The sequence below is a fragment of the Geotrypetes seraphini genome, chromosome 2, assembly GCF_902459505.1.
Source record: "Geotrypetes seraphini chromosome 2, aGeoSer1.1, whole genome shotgun sequence".
Taxonomy (NCBI): domain Eukaryota; kingdom Metazoa; phylum Chordata; class Amphibia; order Gymnophiona; family Dermophiidae; genus Geotrypetes; species Geotrypetes seraphini.
This window is the reverse complement of record NC_047085.1, coordinates 443,863,171-443,884,127: the sequence shown is the minus strand read 5'-3', so window position 1 is coordinate 443,884,127 and position 20,957 is coordinate 443,863,171. Positions and strand designations below refer to the sequence as shown.

The window sequence follows — 20,957 nt, the reverse complement described above, 5'->3', positions numbered from 1 at the left end:
CCCCAAAGCCGATCCTGCCACCTGCCACACTCCATTCCCATCCCCTGCTACAGCAGCAGCAGCAACAGGGATAGGCCAGTCATGTGCAGCAACTGCACGCAGCCATCCCACAAGCCTTCCCCCCCGGACATCAGAATTGAAGTCGTGGGGAAGATTTGTGGGCAGACCATGTGCAGTCACTGCACAGGCCTCACCCATCCTGTCCCTGCTGCTGCTGCTGCTGCTGCTGCTGTGGCGGCAGAGGTGGGTGGAAATGGGGTGGGAATGGGTGGCAGGGTCAGCTTTGGGGGTAGGAAAGGGAGGAATCTGAGGCAGCAGTGGCTTCAGTGGGGGTGGGGGAGCAGGCAGGGAGAGATCCCAAGTGGTGGCCAGCCCGTATACCACCAACAGGTGGCCCATGTACCCCCTGGGGTACACGTACCGCAGGTTGAGAAACACTGACTTAGGGTATTGGTCCCTGGATGTGTCCAGTTGACCACACCCGGTCACAACATGGATGGAGGAGGAGAGAAGGGATATGCTTCTTATGGAATGGAAAGGAAGGGAAGAATGGATGGAGGGAAAGCAAGAGGAACTGAAGAGAACGGGAAGATATGAACATGGATAGAGAGGAAGGAGGTGCATATGGATAGAGTGGAATGGAAAGAAATAGAGGAGATGCACATGGCTGGAAGAGAAAAGGAAGAGGGGAAAAGATGCATGTGGATGTAGGAAGGAAGGGGCATGAACTTGGGACACAGAAGGGAAGGAGGGAATAGAAAGGGAGAATTGTTGGGCATGAGTGTGTGAGTGAGAAGGAAACAAATGGTGCACATGGGGAAAGGAAGAAAGAGGAAAAATGTTGGGCATAGAGAGAGAGAGAAGAGTGAGGTAGAGAAGGATGAGAAGGAGAAATGTTGGATATAGTCATGGAGAGGGAACAGTGGGACAGATTGAAAGGGATGCAAGGGGGAGAAATGTTGGACATAGTGGTGGAGGGAATAGAGGGAGAGATGTGGCATGGGCTGGAGAAGGAAGATAGAAGGAGAAATGAGGGGCATGGGGTGAAAGATGCTACACATGATCCGGGGGGTGAGATAGGGAGAAATGTTGGATGTTGCAGTAGAGGGGGTGGGAGAGATGCACCTGGATCCCTCTCTCTCTCTCTTTCCCCACTCCCTTTGCAACAAGGGATGGAATGAGAGAAAGACAGATGGGCAGTGAGAGAGAGGGAGAGACATGTTGTCAATGGGGTGGAGAAGAGAGGAAGAAAAGTTGGACTCATGGAGGGACAGAGAGAGATGTTGGATGGGGCAGGGAATGAGGTCCAGAGGAGAGGAAGCATGCAAGAGGCAGAAAGAATTAAATATTGGATGCACAGTCAGAAGGAAGTGCAACCAGAGACTAATAAAATCACCAGACAACAAAGGTAGGGAAAATGATTTTTTTTTTAATTTAGTGATCGAAATGTCAGTTTTGAGAATTTATATCTGCTGTCTATATTTGTCTATTTTTTGTAACTGTTCCTGAGGTGACATTGCATATTTTAAAATCATCTGTCTTAACCTCTGAAAAAAAACCCCCAAATATAAATGATAATTAACATTTTCTCTGTGTACAGTGTGCTTTGTGTTTTTTAATTTTGTGGTTACCATTATGTATTGTTAATAAGATTATATTGTGTGTATATGAAAAATGAACGGAAGAAATTGCATTACAATTAGTACTATTATTATGGGGGTGGGGTCTGGGTGGAGTTGGGCAGGGGTACTCTGTTGATATTTGTTAGACTTAGGGAGTACTTGGCTTGAAGAAGTTGAGAAACACTGATGTACAGTACTTTACTTATGTTTCAAAACAGATACAATGTAGGCAAGTACAAATGTTTGCCTCTGCAGTGCTCAGGTTTTGTTCCTCTCCGACGGTTTTCAGTTTGGTTTCTCAAGACATTTATGTCATCCCACATTTGTAAAGGTTGTGTATTCTATCTCTCGGATCCCTGAGGAAGGAGTCTTGTGCTGAAACACGGCCCGTGTTTGGTCCTCCATGACAAATGTGGACACTGTATTTTAAAAGGATTAACTGAATAAAAGAAGCGTCAAGAACATTGGCTTTCCACAGTTTAGGCTATCCTTTTTCTTCTGTGGAAATTTGGGTCTTCTATTCTTGTTGCAACTCTGAAGTACAAAAGTATCCATGTTTTTTACTGACCTGTATTTTCAATGGACATGCAAATTCACTGGTAAGGCTGAAAATTACTTTATAGTTGTTCACTTGCAGTTTGTAAGCAAATAGAAAAATAACTAACACAACAGTAGGTTAGCTATGAAAAGTAAATTGCATGAGGAATGTGGATTTATTTTATATTTGAAAAATTGATTCAGTATTTAGGCTCTCGGGAATCATTTTACTAGGCAGTAGTAAGTGCTACTGCTCGCTTACCAAAGCTTAAAATGTCTTAACCTTGGGATGTACTCAGGCATCCTGCAGTAAGTTCTTGATCTGTGCACACAAACCACAAGCTATTTTTTATTATGGAAGGGGTATGTCTGGGAGCAGATAGTGGGCATTTATGTGCTAATCAGTTAGCATAGCTACCCTGTTTCTCTGAAAATGAGACCTATCCTGAAAAGCCCTAGCATGATTTTTAAAGATGCTACCAATATGCCCTACCCCCAAAATAAGCCCTAGTTAAGATTGACCCTCAAAGCCCCCCCCCCCGAATGTCACCCACACTTCCTGACTCCATCCCTGACACTAGTGATGCCTGATTCACTGAAAAAAAATCAGACTCAACAATTCAGCAACCCGGAAAGACCTGACATACCTCTACTCAAAGGCTTCCTAAAGCAGCAGCGGCAGCAGCACTCTGAATGGGCTGCTTCGTGGCCTTCCCCACCAGGACCTTCCCTCTGCTGCATCACTGATGACATCATCAGTGATTCAGCAGAGGGAAGGCCCCAGCAGGGAAAGCCTCAAAGCAAGCCCGTTCAGAGTGCTGCTGCCTCTGCTGTTTTTGGAGGTCTGTCTCATGGTGGGAGGGTGAGTGGAGTTCTACTGCACAGGGGGATGGGACGGAGGGGTAGAAAGATGCAGGACATGGGGGGGAGGAGAAAGGAAAGAGGAAGAATTGGGGTAGAGGAGAGGGAGAGATGATTGTTGTACATGAAAAAATAAGACATCCCCCCAAAATAAGCCCTAATGTGTTTTTTGACCCAAGATACTGTCTTATTTTGGGGGAAACACGGTATATTACTGCATGCTAACTGATCAGCACAAGATTAATGTATGAGCTCTTACCATCTACAGAGCAGGTGTCATTTGTTACTCATGTGTTAATATTTTTAAAAATGGCTGAACGCTAATGCCAACATTATTGTATGCCCATTAATTGAAAAAAATGGATAATTTTACTGCTACGGTAAAAATAGCCTTAGTGTGCAGGAAAAACCTACATAAGGGGGAAACGTTTTACCACAGCTTAGTAAAAGGACCCCTTAGTTAGTAAAGGTTTTGTAGTCGCCATATGTTAATTGTCAAAATGTATGCATAGTAATGACAAAGCCTCTGCATTAATTTTTGGAGGCATTTCCAACATTTTATCATTTAATTAACACACAAAACATTTCTTTACCATATGTTAACTGAGTGGCAGGTAATATGTTAACAGGTGGTATCTACCTGTTCATCAACTGTAAGGGGCTTTCCCTAACTATTCCATGATCCCTTCCACATTAGGATGCTGCATTAATAGATAATGCAATTTAGTAAAGAGGAGCCTTAATAAAGAGGCTTAAATTTTCAAAACATTAGTGTTGGTATTTAAGGTTATTCTTTGGTACTTGACACAGGTGATGACACTCTACTGACTGCTCAGAACCTTACGGTCTGAGAGGACAATACGATTGTCATTGACAGATTTTTTTGAAAGCATAAGAACATCTGCTTTCTCTCTAGCAGAAGTGACTTTATGGAACAATCTAACTGGACCATTAAAAGCCCTCTTGGATTTTCAAAAATTTAAGAAGGTATTAAAAACCACCTTATTGATGGAGGCATTTAAATGATTGCTTATTTCTGGTCCATGTAGAATATTTTTGTTGATATATGGGTACAAATGTCAGATAATTGTTTTCTGAAGAAACTGATGTCTTTATTCGGTGTTTGTATGAAATTATTATATGTCTGCATTTTATCACTGTACAGTATTTTGTAGGAATAGGCAGGTAAGAAATTTTTTAAATAAATTAAATAATTGACGTGCTGTATTTTTAACAGTGTTAACAAAACTGTTTTTGTTCAAAACTTTATCATTATTTTTTGTTTGTTTTTGCTGTTTATCATTTTTACTGGTCTTAGAAGTTCTGAAAAGACTGAAGAATTTAGTGAAAGCTCTTCAGAGAGTGAGGAAGATGAGGAGCAGCCTGAATGGCATCAAGAAACATCTACTGAATTGCCATCTGAGTACTGGCAAATTCAGAAACTAGTGAAGTATTTAAAGGTAAGAAAATTAGAAAATATTTTTCTACGAGGACAAGCAGACCATATTATCCCCACACATGTGGGTGATATCATCCATGAAGTCCCGGTGCAGATGCTGCTGAGTGTAATATTTCTTTAAAAGCTCAAGGCAGTACCCCAACTGCACATGGGCAGGTGCCTTCCTGCCCAACTCGCGAGTGTGGGACCAGCTGTTTTTATTCATCCACGGTGAGGGGAAGATGTATATGTAGTGACTCTTCTCAGAGTTGTTGTTTTTTCTTTACTTGTTTAAGTGTATTGATACCTTCCTGAGTAGGGTTTTTCTTTCTGTTGCTTTCGGGTATTTAAATTTACCCTTCCCCTACATTTTTAGTTACTTTTTCCCATTTTGTAAAGTTTTGTTATTTGTGGCTCACAAGATCCTTCTTAGGTCTAAGCATCAGCTGGGTACTTCCCCTTACTGTTTTTCATGTGTTTCCCGTTTTTCACCATTGATTTGATTTAGCTCCTGGCTATTTTCTTTCCATGTCATCAAAGGTTCCCAGTGGCTTCAAACGCTGTGCTCGGTACAATAGGACCATCTCTGATTCTGCCATCCATTCCTGGTTTATTCAGTGTTTAGGGCCAGATCATAAGCACTTAAATTGTATTCTTTGTTTGCATTTGCAGAAAAGAACACAGAGATCCAGAAAGGCTCAAAAAGAAAACCTTTTTTGAGCCAAGTCCAAATGGTTAGCATTGACACTGGTGTCTGCATCAGCTTTGAGAACATCAGTCCCAATGGCTACCAGACTTTTGACACTGGGGAGAGTCATGCATCAGGTGGGTCTCCACCTGCCTCAATGCTGGCTACTGAGCAGGGCCCTTGAGACCCGTTAGTATCAGACCCGACATTGTCATCGGCACCAAAGGAATTTAACTGTGCATCAGGTGAAGGCCAAGAAGCACAAGCTTGGGTCCTCTTCAACATATGGTGCATGGAGCTCCGGGGCATCAAAACTAGTAGTACCTGAGAAGTGTTGGCACCAAAAGGAGTACTCCCCCTCTTTGCGCACATTTCCAGGTATCTGGGACCCAGTACCTGATATGACAAATCTGCAGGTTGTTTCTGAACTGATGCCCCAGATTTTACTGATGTCAGCCTTTATTGAACAGATCCAGGCCATGCTCCAGCAGCATTTGGTGGGGCTTCTTGCCATGCAGAGCTTATTGGTATCGAGGGTGCTTACATCAGCCATTACTCTTACACAGCCTTCCCTGTAAAGCTCTCAGCCTGTGGTGCAATCACTAATGCCAGTACTGCATGAGGTATCGGCATTGATACTAACCCATGAAAGAATTCTTCCTACATCAGTGGAGAAAGCTTAACCGGAGTTCAGAGGAGAGCCTGCACCTCAGTATCATTACAGGCTATAACATGGATCTTCATGTTCAAGACAGTCATGGTCTCAATCCTCCCATGTAGAAATTTTTGCTGACACTGATACGAATCATTCATGGAATTCAATCAAACCCCTTCCCACCCGAGGAAAGATGGACATCTCCATTTGAGGGTCTTTCCTTTCCATCTTTTGTGAAGGAGATGATATTTGCCACCCCTATTCATTTGGAGATGGAAGATGATCCCAGAGCTGAGATGTTCAAAGTCCTGGACTACGATTTACCTCCTGTTGGGTCCATGTCCTTTCCAAAACAATAGATACAATGTACAGAATTCAAACTCTGGAGACATTTCTATATCACTGCATACATTTTCTCCCTCGGACAAGCAATCACAGCTGATCTCATTAGCCTTAGTCTCTAGCTGGGAATGATCTATCTGAGTCTTTGTTTGCACACTCCTAACAGGTAGATAATAGTTTACCTCGCTGGTTGTTTGGTGTCCTGGGCTCTCTTCAGAATAGACTCCAGTAAGGTAAGGTTTTAGGCAGCTAGGAGTTTCCACTTGCCTTGAGGATTGTTGCTGTGTTGTCAATAGCCAACGTATGTCTTGTCCTGCATCTGGCTTGAGTTCTCTCCAGTGTTCTCTCCAATCTTGCCTCCCCTTACTGTGTGAATCAGCCCCGTGTTTAACCTGGTGAGCTGAGCCACTCAGCTCTCTGATTGTTGAGTCGATTGTTCCCTGAACTCTGGTGTTACTCTGTGTGAAACTTTCACCCCTCCCCCTCTGCCTGCTGCAGCTTTGGAATTGGGTGTAAAACTTTTCCCTGCCTGTTGCACTCTGTCCTGCTTTTTTAAAGGCAAATAAATCCCTGTTCCTGCACTCTATGTTTACAGGAAATGCCTTTGTATGGCCAAGATTTGCAATGCTGGTATTGCAACCAGTGGCAGGGCTGTGACTGACAATACTGTATGTCTTAGGGCTTGGCCCCTTTTGCTTACCACAATTTTCTCCGGTTGTTTTTATTTATTTATTTTTTTTTTTTTTAAGTTCAATTTTTCTTTTTATTATTATTGAAATGAAGTTACACATAGCAGTCAAAGTACAAAAAAAGAAAATAAAAAGGTCAAACATCACATGATAAAATAATACATACAAAGGTGTCGGTGTCATGAATCATTGTCAATAGAAAGAAAAATTGGAGTTAATACGATGTATCAGAACCAAAGAATTAAAACTGCTATGAACGTCAGAAGAACTATGAAAAGAAGGAAAAGAAAAAAGGAAGAAGAAGAGGGATAGAAGAGCAGACGAGATGAGAGGGAGAGGAGAAGGAGGAATAGAAGAAGGAGGAAAGATATTCAGAAAAAGAAGACAGGAGTGTCTAGTTAGCAGAACGAACATATGAATCCAAAAATGTCCAGGGTGATTTGGAACGTACCAACCTAGTAGAAAGAAAAGATATTGATTTTTTTTCAAACGCATACGATTCAAATTTGTAGTACATGCATAGAGAAGAGAGTTCCACCAAAAGGTGTAGTCCAGTAACAAAGGAGTCTTCCAGTTTTCAGAATATGCATAAGAGCAGTCACAAACATGGCATCAATGAGTTTAGCAGGACATGTCGACTGAGCAAAACAGGGGTGTTGAGATCGAAGAATTATAATATCCAGTGAGATATCAGCTGAGCAGGTAGTGATAGATTTAATCGTGACCCATATGCGGGACCAGAAGGAATAAACAGCAGCGCATTTGAAAAGCATGTGATCCAGGGTTCCAGATTCCTTCATACAGTTCCAACATGTAGAATCCTGTTTGATTTTAGCTTTCCACATACGGAATGGAGTCCATACTGCATTCCACATAACAAAGAACATTGATTGTGAAACTCTGGAGGACATCAAAGGACGGTTTGTCGAGGACCAAAATTGTTCCCAATCAACATTGGATAGCGGAGTTGTCAGCATGGAGCCCCAGTGTTCCATTGATTGAGGAAAGAAAGTGAAGGTGTGATCTCTTAGAATGCTGTAGAAGATGGAAATCGCTTTACCTTTCATTAATGCCAGTTTGGACCAGTGGCGTATAGTGCGAATGGATGTCATGAAGTCATATCGGATAGATATAGCTGAAATGGCAGAGTTTAAAGAAAGCCACTGTGTATGAGCAGATAAAGGTAACAGATAGGTAGAACATAATGTATCAAAGGGAATGGGCACCTGAGAAGAAGTAAGCTGATGAAGAAACCATAAACCTGCACGTTGCCACCTTTTCCAGGAAAAAGATCTACCTTTGCATTGTATTCTGGGATTATTCCAGATAGACATAAATGGACTATCCTTAACAGAAATATCTGCCATGGCATCTAGGAGGTGGATAGCATGCTGCGTTGCACTCAGCAGAAAGTATTTTCTCAGAGGTCTAGGTACTGGTACAGAAGTTAAGCAAGAAACATGTAGGGGAGCACATATGAATTGTTCCATTTCGAGCCAAGATGGGGAGTCTTGGGGGAGAGGGTCAATAATCCAGTGAGCACCATATTTGGCCAATGATGCTACATAATAAAAATAGAAATCAGGTAAGTTCAGACCACCATTAATTCTAGAGGCCTTCAACTTAGCAAGAGCTATTCGAGGTTTTTTCTTATTCCAAATAAATTCAGATATTTTTGTATTGAGCCATTTAAAAAAAGGCTTCCGACACAAGAGTGGAAGCATGGAGAGGGTGTAATTTATTTGTGGGGCAAGAGTCATTTTAACGGAAGCAATCCTACCCCACCAAGATAAAAACAGAGGGGACCAACGAGAAGTGGTATTCAAAATCAAATTTTTAAGTTTAGATATGTTAAGCTCTTGAGCATGAATCGGATCTTTATGTATTAAGACCCCCAAGTATTTCACAGCATCTTGCGTCCAGCGAAAGGGAAAATGCGCAAGATCAGAGGATAAAATATGATCGTTGAGGGGAAAAAGTTCAGACTTCTCCCAATTGACCGAGTAACCAGAGAGCAGGGAGTATTGTAAAACAATATTAATGAGAGAAGGAATTGAATTCAAAGGATCTCGAATAAAAAGTAGGATGTCATCAGCATATGCTGCCAATTTGATTTGACGAGAAGTAGAGAGAATACCCTTAATCAAGGGGCTTTGTCTTATAGCAGAGAGAAGAGGTTCCAGAGCCAAATTGAACAGCAAAGGCGAGAGGGGGCAGCCTTGGCGAGTTCCTCTATGGAGAGAGGACTTATTAGACAGTGAGTTATTAATCAAGATGCGAGCCGTGGGATGTCGATATATGGTTTCAATCCAATCAGTAAAAAAATTACCAAAGTTGTACCATTTCATCACTCGGTATAGGAAAGGCCATTCCACACGGTCGAAGGCTTTTTCAGCATCAATGGCCAGACCTATAACCAGGTCAGAAAGATCCTTGGCATGTGCGTTAACATGATGGAAAAGACGTAGATTATCTCCTATGAACCTTTGTTTAATAAAACCCACTTGATCTTTATGAATCAAAGAGGGGATCACTTTGTTGAGTCTCAAAGAAAGAAGTTTGGCCAGAATCTTATAATCAAGGTTCAGGAGGGAAATGGGACAAAAATTTTTAACCTGGGTGGGGTCTCTATCAGGCTTGGGAATAACTACAATAGTGGCCTCAGTAAAGTTAAATTGTCTGTCCGGAGCGGAGTGAAGGAACTCATAATATGAGAGAAGACGAGGAGCCAAAATGGTACGGAACTGTTTGAGAAATTCGTTGGTGTATCCATCAGGACCCGGAGCCTTGCCGTTAGGTAATGAAGATATCGCATTTTCAATCTCAGAGACAGTTAGGGGAGAATCTAGATCCCTCTTTGAAGAGTCGGGTAAAGTAGGATGATCAATGGAAGTCAGAAAAGAGTCTATTTCTGAGTCCGAGGGGGAGACCTCAGACTTGTATAAAGCGGCATAGAACTTCTCAAATTGCGAAGAAATTAAAGGTCTGGTTATAACCATCTGTCCATCCGAATTTTGAACGGCTGTGATATGTAGACGTTTAGTTTTAGTCTTAAGATATCTAGCCAAAGGACAACCCATAAGTTTGTTTCCCATGTAATGGCCCGAAGCTGTGACAAAGAGATCCCGTCTAGCCGTGCACGATATTAAAGTGTTGTATTCGTATTTAAGATTTTGGATGCGTTGAAATAGGGACGGATCATGTAGATGAGCCGACATGTGTTGTAATTCTAACTTTTTAATAGAAGATTCTAAATCTCTCTCTTTTTGTAAAGACTGTTTCTTTTTCCAGGAGGCAAGTTTGATCAATTTACCTCTAAGGGAGGCCTTATAAGCTTCCCAAATAATTGAGAGACATACTTCGGGATCTTTGGAATTGAAGTCGAAGAACTCATTGGTAAAAGATTTGATTTTGTCCGTAATTTCCTCATCCAGAAGAAGAGAGTTATTCAGACGCCAAGAAGGAGAATCTGTGCGAGGAGCAGAAATAGACATATATAGAGAAACGGCCGCATGATCAGTGAGGGAGATTGAGTGGATAGTAGTATTCTTTAGATCGTGAACAAGAGAAGGGGACAAAAGAAAGAAATCAATTCTAGAATATGTGTTATGTGGTGGGGAAAAGTGAGAATACTCCCTGCCCTTTGGATGGAGCAGACGCCATGGGTCAATAAGTGAGAAGGTTTCCTTTAGAGCTTGCAAGGCTGAGAAAGACTTAGATTTGGAAGGCTTACAGGATGACGATCTATCAATATATAAATCTTGAATTTGGTTAAAATCCCTACCCAATATCAGAGAGCCAGAGCCATGTGCTACTAGAGCTAATTGAAGATCCTTAAAAAATTCCGGATGGTCCAACACAGGGGCATAGATGTTGAGAAACACGTAGTCTACTGAATGCAACGTAGCATGCACTAAGCACCACCTTCCCTCAGTGTCGGATTTGGTAGAATGGATGACAGGAGATAATTTATCACTAAAGAATATTGATACTCCATTCTTCTTACGCTGGGTCGCAGGAGAATAGAGATGTGTGGAATATCCCTTTATTTGGAATTTTAGGGCAGCAGACGAAGGGAGATGGGTTTCCTGCAGGTAAATCACATCTGGGTGTTTAGCAATAATATAATTAGCTATCTTTTTTTTTTAATAGGATGGTTTAATCCATTCACATTAAAAGAAAAAACATGCAATTCAGCCATAAGCAATAATAGGAAGAGTAACAATGCAGCTAGCATTCATTTCATGTAATAAGCGTAAGAATCTACATGTACAAACATTATAGACACTCCTGTCAGAGAATAGAAATAGAGAAAGCAGTAGCGGGGAAAAGAAGAAGCTGTAGAAGATAGCATGACGTATAGTCAAAACATACCATATCATCATGCATATGTTGGAACAGTTAAAGGGTGCTCCTGTGAGCACAGGAATGAAACACATGGAGGAGCAACTAACAGATCCCCACATCCAACAACTACAGTGAAACAAAGACAGTCAGCAATATGTGAAACATATCAAAACCTTTTAAGTATACATTACAACAATGAAGAATAAATCCGCAATAGTCAGTAGTGACCCAGCATTTCAGCGCATTTTAAGTGACTCCAGAAACACTACCAGGTCATCAGGATCTGTATAAGAGACAGTGCGGTTGTTGTAGGTCACCTTCATCCTCGCTGGATACATAAGACCATACTTAGCACCTATATCCTTGAGCTCTTGTCGGTGAGATAGAAACGCCTTCCTCCGTAGCGCCGTAGTTTTCGCCAAATCTGGAACAGTGAAGAATTTTCTGCCTTGATGAAGCAATTGTGGTTTGGATTTCGCAGTTGTAAGAATCAGGAGAGCTTGTTGAAATCTTAGAAGCTTAGCCACTATAGGCCGTGGCGAGGTTGCCTGTGAAGAGAGATGAGAGGGCACGCGATGAGCACGCTCTATTTCTAGAGGAGGTGAGAAAGTTAGGCCCAAGGTTGCAGGCAGGAAAGTGGACAGAAAAGAGATCCTTCAGAGGATTCAGGTAGTCCAATGATCCTCAGGTTTGATCTTCTGTCACGGTTTGATAAATCTTCAATCTTTCTTTACAGAGAGGTGAGCAGCTTGTCATGCTTAGAAACAAGTGCCTGGGTTGTCTGCATGGCGGCTGCTTTTTCCTCTAGACGATGGCGCGCGTCTACAAATTGTGCATTTAATGCCTCAATCTCCCCTCTCAAAAGTTTGGTTTCTTCGACCTGCTCCTGAACTATCAGTTTAACTGACCTCATTTCTTTGAGGAGCAGGTCGAGCGATGCTTCGTCGTTCGCCGGCGCCATTTTTTCTGGCGTGCTCAGGTCGGGCTTCAATCTCTTACCGCTGAGCGGCGCGGGTGCACCGTTGTCATTTTTCGCCGGTTTCGGAGGCGACATGGGAGCGCAGGAGGAGTTAATGTTTGGCGTGCGAGGGAAAAAACTGTCTGAAAAGCCTTATTAATCGGGTTTTGGATGTCGGCGTGGAGGAGCAGTTACTCCATGCGTCTCAACTCCGCGGCTGCCAGGCTCCGCCCCCTTCTCCGGTTGGTTTTAAATCTACTACTTAGTAGCTTCATCACATGTTCCCTAGTCCTAGTATTTGGAAAGAGTGAACAAGCGATTCACATTACTTGCGGTCCTTGATACATTGTTTTAGTTGGTGCTCTAGAACAGTGGTTCCCAACCCTGTCCTGGAGGACCACCAGGCCAGTTGGGTTTTTGGGATAGCCCTAATGGATATTTATGAGAGAGATTTGCATATAATGGAGGTGACAGGCATGCAAATCTGCCCCATGTATATTCATTAGGGCTATCCCAAAAACCTGACTGTCCTCCAGGACAGGGTTGGGAACTACTGCTCTAGAATGTCTGTCTAACTTAGGGTATACTATCATCTTAAAGTCACCACTGATTAACCAGGGTATATTCTATTCAAATCAGCTAAGGTTAGTCTGATAAATATTTGCATCATAAATATTCAACACTCAATAAAATTGGCCTTTATGTCTAAATTAAGTCTGTATTTGATGTTTGGAACACCAAAGTGATGTCAGGATGATTCCTTACTAATATAAGCCATTGGGCTTGCCCATTGCTGGGGAAAATACAGTGTGTATAGATCATTTATGGGAAGATTCTCAAAAGTTTAATGTGGTTACTAAACTGGCTCCAGCCTGTTTAGCGTTCATGTATTTTAGCAGCAGATTATCAAAACATCTTACCATGATCTATTCTGAGCTTCCTAGCAGACTCCAATTCTGCCATTCAAATGTATTACAATGAGGGGCCTTAGGTGTCTGGGCCAATAAGGCCTTTCCCTGGTTCATTCCAGGATGCGCCGTGGAGGGGAAGGTCCGCCATTTTGAATAGGCGGGCTTGCTGGCTGGAGGTAGGATGCATCCCTCTAGCTGGTCTTCTTAAGTAAAGGGGTAGGGGTTTGTTGGAAGCATGGGGGGGGGGGTCATCGGAAGTATGATGGCGATGGCAGGAGTGGGCATCCCTCCTGCTGCTGGGGAGGGTGTCAAAGGGGGGGGTGTTGTTTTATGGCAGCGATGGTTGGGAATGAGCATCTGTCCTGCTTCTGGGGGGGTTGCTTGATGGCAGCGAAGGGAGGAAGTGGGCCTGCCTCCTGCTGATGTTCAATTTGGGATCTATTTTTATTTTTGTGTGTATGTGTTTATTCTGTGCATATGCCAATTGCTATCACAAGCGATCAGCACATGCAAATTTAATGACACTCCGTGAACCTCATTTGCATGCATGGTTTTTTTAAGAATGACTCGCCTTTTTGAAATCGTTACAATAGTGGCCATGACAGCAGTTCACCAGATTTTGCCATGAACATTTTAGAATCTTCACCTTAGTCTTAATTTTCTGGAATTTCTAATTTAAAAGATGTGGTTCCTTGGATTAATATTGTATCTGGAGGAAATTAATTTACACATAGTAATTCTTTATTTTGATGGGATTATTACAAACTTCAATGACCGATATTCAAAGTGATTTAAGCAGACAGAAGTGGTTCTTGCCACTTAAATCATCTGTAGCTGCCTAACCACCTATATTCAGCGGCACTTAATCAGCCAGTGCCACTAAATATTGGCACAAAAAGGTCATGGATGAAGTGGACAGGTCATGGGTGATGTAAGGGTAAGTTGAGGAGGAGCTGGCTGTTATGCAAGTTCTGGTAATATTCTGTGCTAGTACGCATAGATAACCAAGTGAATTTAGGACAGCTCAAAAGCTGAATATTGGCCAGGACTCGCATAAGGTCCAGTGGCTAGCACCACTTCAAGTAGCCCAAGATATTCATAGCCCTGCACTGAATAACTGGGGCTAATTTAGCAGGCGACGGTCAAAGTAAAACAATATATAGCTGAATATCAACTGGTTAATTTTTATGTTGTTATAGTAATTGAAGTTATTATAAGAGCACCTAAATGTGGCAAATGTGTGCATAATTTACAGTATTCTATTAAAACATAAGAATTACAAGTTTGTTTACATCTCCTCAGGAGTCTGTACATTAGGTGTTCAATCCAAACCCATGAACCGTGTCTTGCTTAAGTGTAATACTCACAGCTTTCAGTACCTTCCACATTGCCATTGAAATATAGTGTACCCTTCAGTTTTTCCTTCTGCAAGCGAACCATCAGCGTCATTTTCTGCATGGGCCTGCCACATGAGACTGTGACGGGTGCCCTCGGCGGAGGACATATCTGCCCCCAGCTGGTGCAGGAAGGAGTGAATTATGTGGCGGATGCCTTATATAACCCCATCCAGGTCCTGGGCAAAGTCCTGACGTATGCAGTGTCTACTTGCAGGATGCTCTGGATCAGACAGTGGGATGGTGACTCAGCTTCTAAAGCAACCTGGGCAACATACTGGGGAAGGGGGAACCTATTCCACAAAGATGGGCTCCACCTTAACCATGGTGGAACCAGGCTGCTGACGTCAACATTTAAAAAGGAGATAGAGCAGCTTTTAAACTAGAAACAGGAGGAAGGCCAACAGTCGCTCAAAAGAGTATGGTTCAGAATAAGGTATCATTAAAAGATATCATAGAAGGGAAGACAAAGCATCCTGATAGCACGATTGTAATACAGACCACAGTAGACCAGGTTTCCTTAAATGCAAAGCAGGCTGATTTTAAAGATAGCAAATTAATCCATGCCAACTGCTGAGCAAATTGTAAATAGATATGATAAACATTGTTTGAAATGTCTATATGCAAATGCCAGAAGCCTAAGAAACAAGATTGGAGAGTTCGAATATATTGCACTAAATAAAAACTTGTAATAGGCATCTCTGAGACCTGGTGGAAGGAAGATAACCAATGGAACACTGTTATAGGGTGGATTGAATTGGTGTAGGTATAAGTATATTAAGGAGGGCCTTGAATCAAGTGGACTGAAAATTCTATAGGAGCAGAAACACACCTTGGAATCCCTATGGGTAGAAATTCCATGTGTAAAGGGGAAAAGGATAGTGATAGGAGTGTATTACCGTCCACCTGATTAGGATGAACTGACAGATGCTGAAATGTTATCAGAAATTAGGGAGGCTAACAAATTGGGTAAAACAATAATAATGGGTGATTTCAACTACCCTGATATTTACTGAGTAAATGTAACATCAGGGCATGCTAGAGAGATAAAATTCTGTGATGAAATCAAAGACTGCTTTATGGAGCAGCTGGTTCAGGAACTAACAAGAGGTGAAGCAATTCTAGATCTAGTTCTTTGTGCAGCATATGAATTGGTATGGGAGGTAATGGTGCTGGGGCCGTTTGATATCAATGACTACAACATGATGAGATTTGATATAATCCCTGGAATAAGTTCACATAGGAAATACAATACAACAGCATTTAACTTTAATAAAGGAGACTATGATAACATGATAAGAACGGTAAAAAAAGAAACTTAGAGGAGCAGCTGCAAAGGTAAAAAATTTATGTCAGATATGGATGCCTTTATTCAAAAATACCACAAAATAAAGACAAAAACACCAAAATGTCTTCCGCTTTTTGTGTTAAGTGGTCCCAGCAAGTACAAGTACAACAAATAAGATTATGTGTGGAGCATTCTATTTTTTAAAACTGCTTAAAATTAAGCTATTCGTTGATGCTTATTTATAATACGGTATGATAATCATTCCTATGAAATTGTTTTGCTTTCCCTTTACTGTAGTTGATGAGTACTTGTTGAAAGTATTGATAAGGGCATTTTTCTTATGTCATTAGCTATTTGTATGACTATTTTGGATTACTGTGTTTCAATGTATGTGTATTTATATGCTTCTATGTATGTTACTTTGGAATCCGCTGAGACTTATGGCGGTATAAAAAAAATTTTAAATAATAAGTTATAAAATCGAACACAAAATTCCAAAAGGATTGGCCAGAGACTTTTTCTTCCATAGTTTCTTGGGGGAGTTTTTTTTCTCTATGGTCTGTTTTCAGAGTGGACCAATAGTTAAAAATGAGACTCTTAGTTGCATACTCCTTGAGTACTGATCCTTTTGGGATTTTGAGGTTCACTTTATAACTTATTGTACTCACTGGGACCATTTAACATAAGAAGCAGGAGGCATTTTGGTGTTTTTGTTTTTACTTTGAAGTATTATTGTCTTCTTTTCCCTAGGTATTTTTGGATATTCAAAAATACCATCCTGGAAGCCCAGATTAAATATATTCCATGTATTAAAAAAAGAGTAAGGAAGACCAAAAAGCAAACAGCATGGTTAATGAGTGAGGTAAAGGAAGCTATAAGAGCCAAAAGAGAATTCTTTAGAAAGTGGAAAGATCCAACTGAAAATAATTGTAAACAGCACAAGGAATGGCAAGTCAAATGTAAGGCACTAATACAGCCCAACTAGGAAGTGCTATAACCCTCCCAGCGATCTAGATGACAAGATTTCTCGAAGCTTAAGTGGGAAGTTGTGTTTATATAATGTCGAGATATAGCTAGTCAGATTTATTCCCAAATAGCAGAGGAATTTGGTAGCCCAAACAAATGGAAATTTAGTCTGAAGATCAGAAAACTCCGGAGGAGAAAGGGTGATATTAAGAATCACCGACTTAGACTTATTAATTTAGAAGCCCAATACCAAGCTATAACCCCCCAAAATGGTCAAAACTGTTGGCAAAGATACCTCAGGGTCACTCAAGAGTAAAAGAATATCATCCACAAATAATAGTATACAATGATCCACAAAGTATAACGAAATACCCTGCAACTCCCTGGATGCGCGAATTATACAAGCTAATGGCTCTACTGACAATGCAAACAGTAATGGAGATAGTTCCCCTGGAGACTCAAAAGTCTCTAAGAATTGGCCATTGATTTTCAAGGCTGATAAAGGATGGTGATACAATGCTTGGATCCAATTCAAGAAAGGTCCTGAGATTCCCACCTGGTGCAGAACCGCCATCATAAAAGGCCATGACACCTGATCAAATGCTTTCTCTGCAAGCAGAGAAAGAAAGATAGCAGGTATATGATTCCCCTGAGCAGCATCAAGCAAAAGTAAAGCTCTACGGATGTTATCTGAAGCCTTCCTACCCTGGATAAAACCCAATTGGTCAGGGTGTACAATGGATACCAACAGATTTTGGAGTCTAGCCACCAGAATCTTAGTGTAAATCTAGACATCCTGCTGATTTGACCATAATTGAAATGTTGAACATCCATCTCACTGCAACTGACATTTAGAAATGGCTAGATAAATGCCCATAATGCCATTTTCAAATCTTTTCAGCTTTCATTGGACATGGCTACATGGTAGTGGTGGAGTTTCTAGGATTTATGAGAGCTGTTCAGCATTAATGAACCTGTTAATTTCACTGGCCTTTACTGGAAGTTTGTCTGTATTAAGTGTTGCCTGGTGCGGTCCCCTTCCTGGAATGCACCTAGTCAGCCCTATGGGGGAGGGGGCAGCACTCCTCCTCATCTGCATCCGGTGGCTGATGCTGGTATTGCTGGGGGGGGGGGGGGGGTCTAGGAGTGGCTGCCTTTTTTGGAGGGCAAAGTTATGGAACATGCAGCATGCCATGAATATCTGAGCCACCTTCTCTGGTCAGTAAATCAGCTCCCCCCACCTGAACAATCAAGACAACTGAAGCGGTTCTTGAGCTGACCAAAGGTGCGCTCGATGATGGCTCTGGTGCTGATTGTAGTCTCTAAGCATACCCATAGCATGCCCACATGCTGCACACATCTTGGACGTCTTTTACTTGGCTTCCAGCACTCCAGGATGTCTTTTTAAAAACCCTTTGATTAGGTGACCTAGACATTTTTGGATTTCCTGGATATCTAGACCAATTTTATGATGATTTTTAGACAAATTTATTTTTTGAAAATAAGTCCTGTGGTGGGGCATTTTTGATAGGATGTCTAAGTCTGAGTTTGGACGTCTTGGGAAAGATGTCCAGAAATCCAGTAGAGAAAACATTCATTCTCAAAACATCAAGACGTCTATTGTTTTTTGTTTTTTTTAATTACCTATATAGATGTTTTGGTTCTTAGTATGTCTATCTTTTTTGGCCATTCTCCAATATAGAGATGTCCAACATGAAAAACACACAAAAGCCATTTTTTGGGACATGCTAGCAGGCAGCATTCTTAGCAAACTGTTCACAAAGAGCTGAGCACAGCAGAGGGGCACTTTAGGGGGTACTGCAGTGAATGTCACATTTCAAAGTCTCAAGTATACATTTGAGAATTACACGGTGGCTGTTACCCACGGCTACCTGCGGGTAACCTGCCAAAACGGTAACAGAAAAAAAAGTGGTCACTGCAGGTATGGGGACAAGGCCATTCACCGCCTTGTCTCCGCAATGAAGTGAGGGAACGCAGTCCAGCACCCCCCTCCCTACCGATCGCCTTGTGCAGGCATCTCCCAATCAGTGTGCAGGCATCTCCCCATCGCCGCTTGCAGGCATCTCCCTCTCTTCCCCTCACCTTACCTTCATGGCGATTTTCATTTTTGTCTCCCAGTGGCACGAGCATTTCAACAAGTCACGCGTGGCTGCTTGAAAGTTGAAACTTCTCCTCTGACGCAACCAGAAACAGGAAGTTGCATCAGAGAAGAAGTTTCGGCAGGCATACGCAACTGAAGAAGGGACACGAACAATGGTCGACGGCTAGGGCAGAGAAGCAGCAGCAACCATGGGGAAGTCAATCTGTAGGTACAGAGACCCAGGGCCTGAGAAGCCCGGGCTAGTCACATTACACTGCAGCCTGTCCCTTTCAGTACTCCTACCGATGCACTGTAGAATGAAAGGCATGACAGGGAGCAAAATGTCTCTAGCAGGATTTTTCTTAGCTTGATCTCCATTTCCCATGCTCTGTCCTTCACATCTAGCTGCATCTCCACCCTCTGACGATCATATGGTTCCCCTCGCCTTTCCTGCTCAACAGCTGTGTCTTTTAGAGAAAAGCTATACAACCTGACAGACTTGTTAATTTTAATTGATAAAATTATTTTGGGAAAACTGATTAGATCCATTTTTTAGACACACACAGCTGAAAGGGTTTTTTTTTGTTTGTTTTTTGCAGTACTGAGGCTTGTGTGGATGCTACGGGGATGGGGCAGTGAAAGGGATGGCGGGGACGGGACGGTGAAGGGGACTGCGGAGACGGGGACGGGGTAGTCATCTGGTCAGTATGGACATGTTTTTAGCATTTAGATGCTTTTAAAACAGGTCTAGCTCCAAACGTCTAAAAAAGCCCAGGACCTTTTATTAAAGGGTTCATTGTGCCTCCCAAGCATCCAAGTATCCAAGTCCTAAGCCCATCTTAAGCCCACCAGAAACATCCTCTAAAACATCCCCTTAAGCTCTGGATGCACTGGAGACAAGACATCTAGAAAATCTGTTTTGAGAATGCCCACTTGGATGTTTTGACTAGTAAGACATCCAAGTTCTGTTTTTTGGATATCTATCTTTTTTTGAAAATAAGCCCCATAGCAATGACACTCAGATCTTTTTTGGGGTGTTGAATCTTAAGATAGATCCCTAGTGCCAGTTAACCCCTAGCGCCAGTTAACTGTGATTTGGATTATTCTTCCCAGCATGCATCACTACATTTGTCCACATTAAGTTTCAAGTTTGTTGTACACGCAATGTCAAATACTTCATGACAATTTAAAATTGGGAGACAAAAATAAGACTATTTTATACAAATAAAGGGCTCCTTTTACTAAGCCACGATAGCGTTTTAGCACACGCAGGATTTTAGCACGTGCTAAACCCGAGCTAAGTGGCTAGAACTAATGCCAGCTCAATGTTGGCGTTAAGGTCTAGTGCGTATGGCAATTCAGCATGCACTAAAACCACTATCGCAGCTTAGTAAAAGGAGCCCAAAATTTAATCTGCCATTTACATGCATGGAGGCGCATAATAAAAAAAACATCTAAGTCCCTTTTTGGCCTAAGGCACTAAACGTTGAAAGTAGAAGCGTTTAGAGGCAGGGGAAAGGCCTAAGCTGGTTTTAGATACATCTAAAACCAGCTTTAATTATGGGTACTTGGACGATGAGGCTTTTTGATCGTGCAAGTACCCATTTAGGCCACTTTTTAGACATTTGTTTTTTTTTTTAACATGAGCCCCATAGTCTTCCAGTTTCCTAAGATCTTCCTGCAATTTTTCACAGCCTTCATGTGTTTTGACAATTTTAAACAGTTTAGTGTCATATGTAGTTTTAATTACCTGCATGTTTTTCTAATTTCCAAATCATTATTTACCCTTCTCCACTGAGAAAAATAACCATTTAATCCTAACCTCTGTTTTCTGTCCTATAATTCCTAATCCAGAAAAGAACATTGCCTCCTAGCCCATGACTTTTCATTTTCTCATGAGGATCTTTGTCGAAAGCTTGATGAAATCTAGATACACTGCATCAGTTGTTTCACCTTTATTCACATGTTTATTTACACCTTCAAATAAATGAAGCAAATTGGCGAGGCAAGAATTTCCTTTTCTAAACCCATACTCACTCTGTCCCATTAAGCCATGTTGGTCTATGTGTACCATAATTTTATTCTTTAAAATAGTTTCCACTATTTTGCTTGGCACTGAAGTCAGGTTTACTGGTATGTAATTTCCTGGATCACCTCTGG

At 41.7% G+C, this 20,957-nt stretch overlaps 1 protein-coding gene across 3 annotated transcripts in view; it reads left to right on the top strand.

Annotated features, from left to right (window-relative positions):
- The window catches only part of ARMC4 (armadillo repeat containing 4), a 378,797-nt gene that overhangs the window by 219,777 nt on the left and 138,063 nt on the right, over positions 1–20,957 (top strand). For all 3 annotated transcript variants that reach the window (XM_033931435.1, XM_033931436.1, XM_033931437.1), the window contains exon 10: positions 4,339–4,480. In XM_033931435.1, coding sequence (XP_033787326.1) covers positions 4,339–4,480 — 142 coding nt within the window. The remainder of the gene's footprint in view (positions 1–4,338; positions 4,481–20,957) is intronic.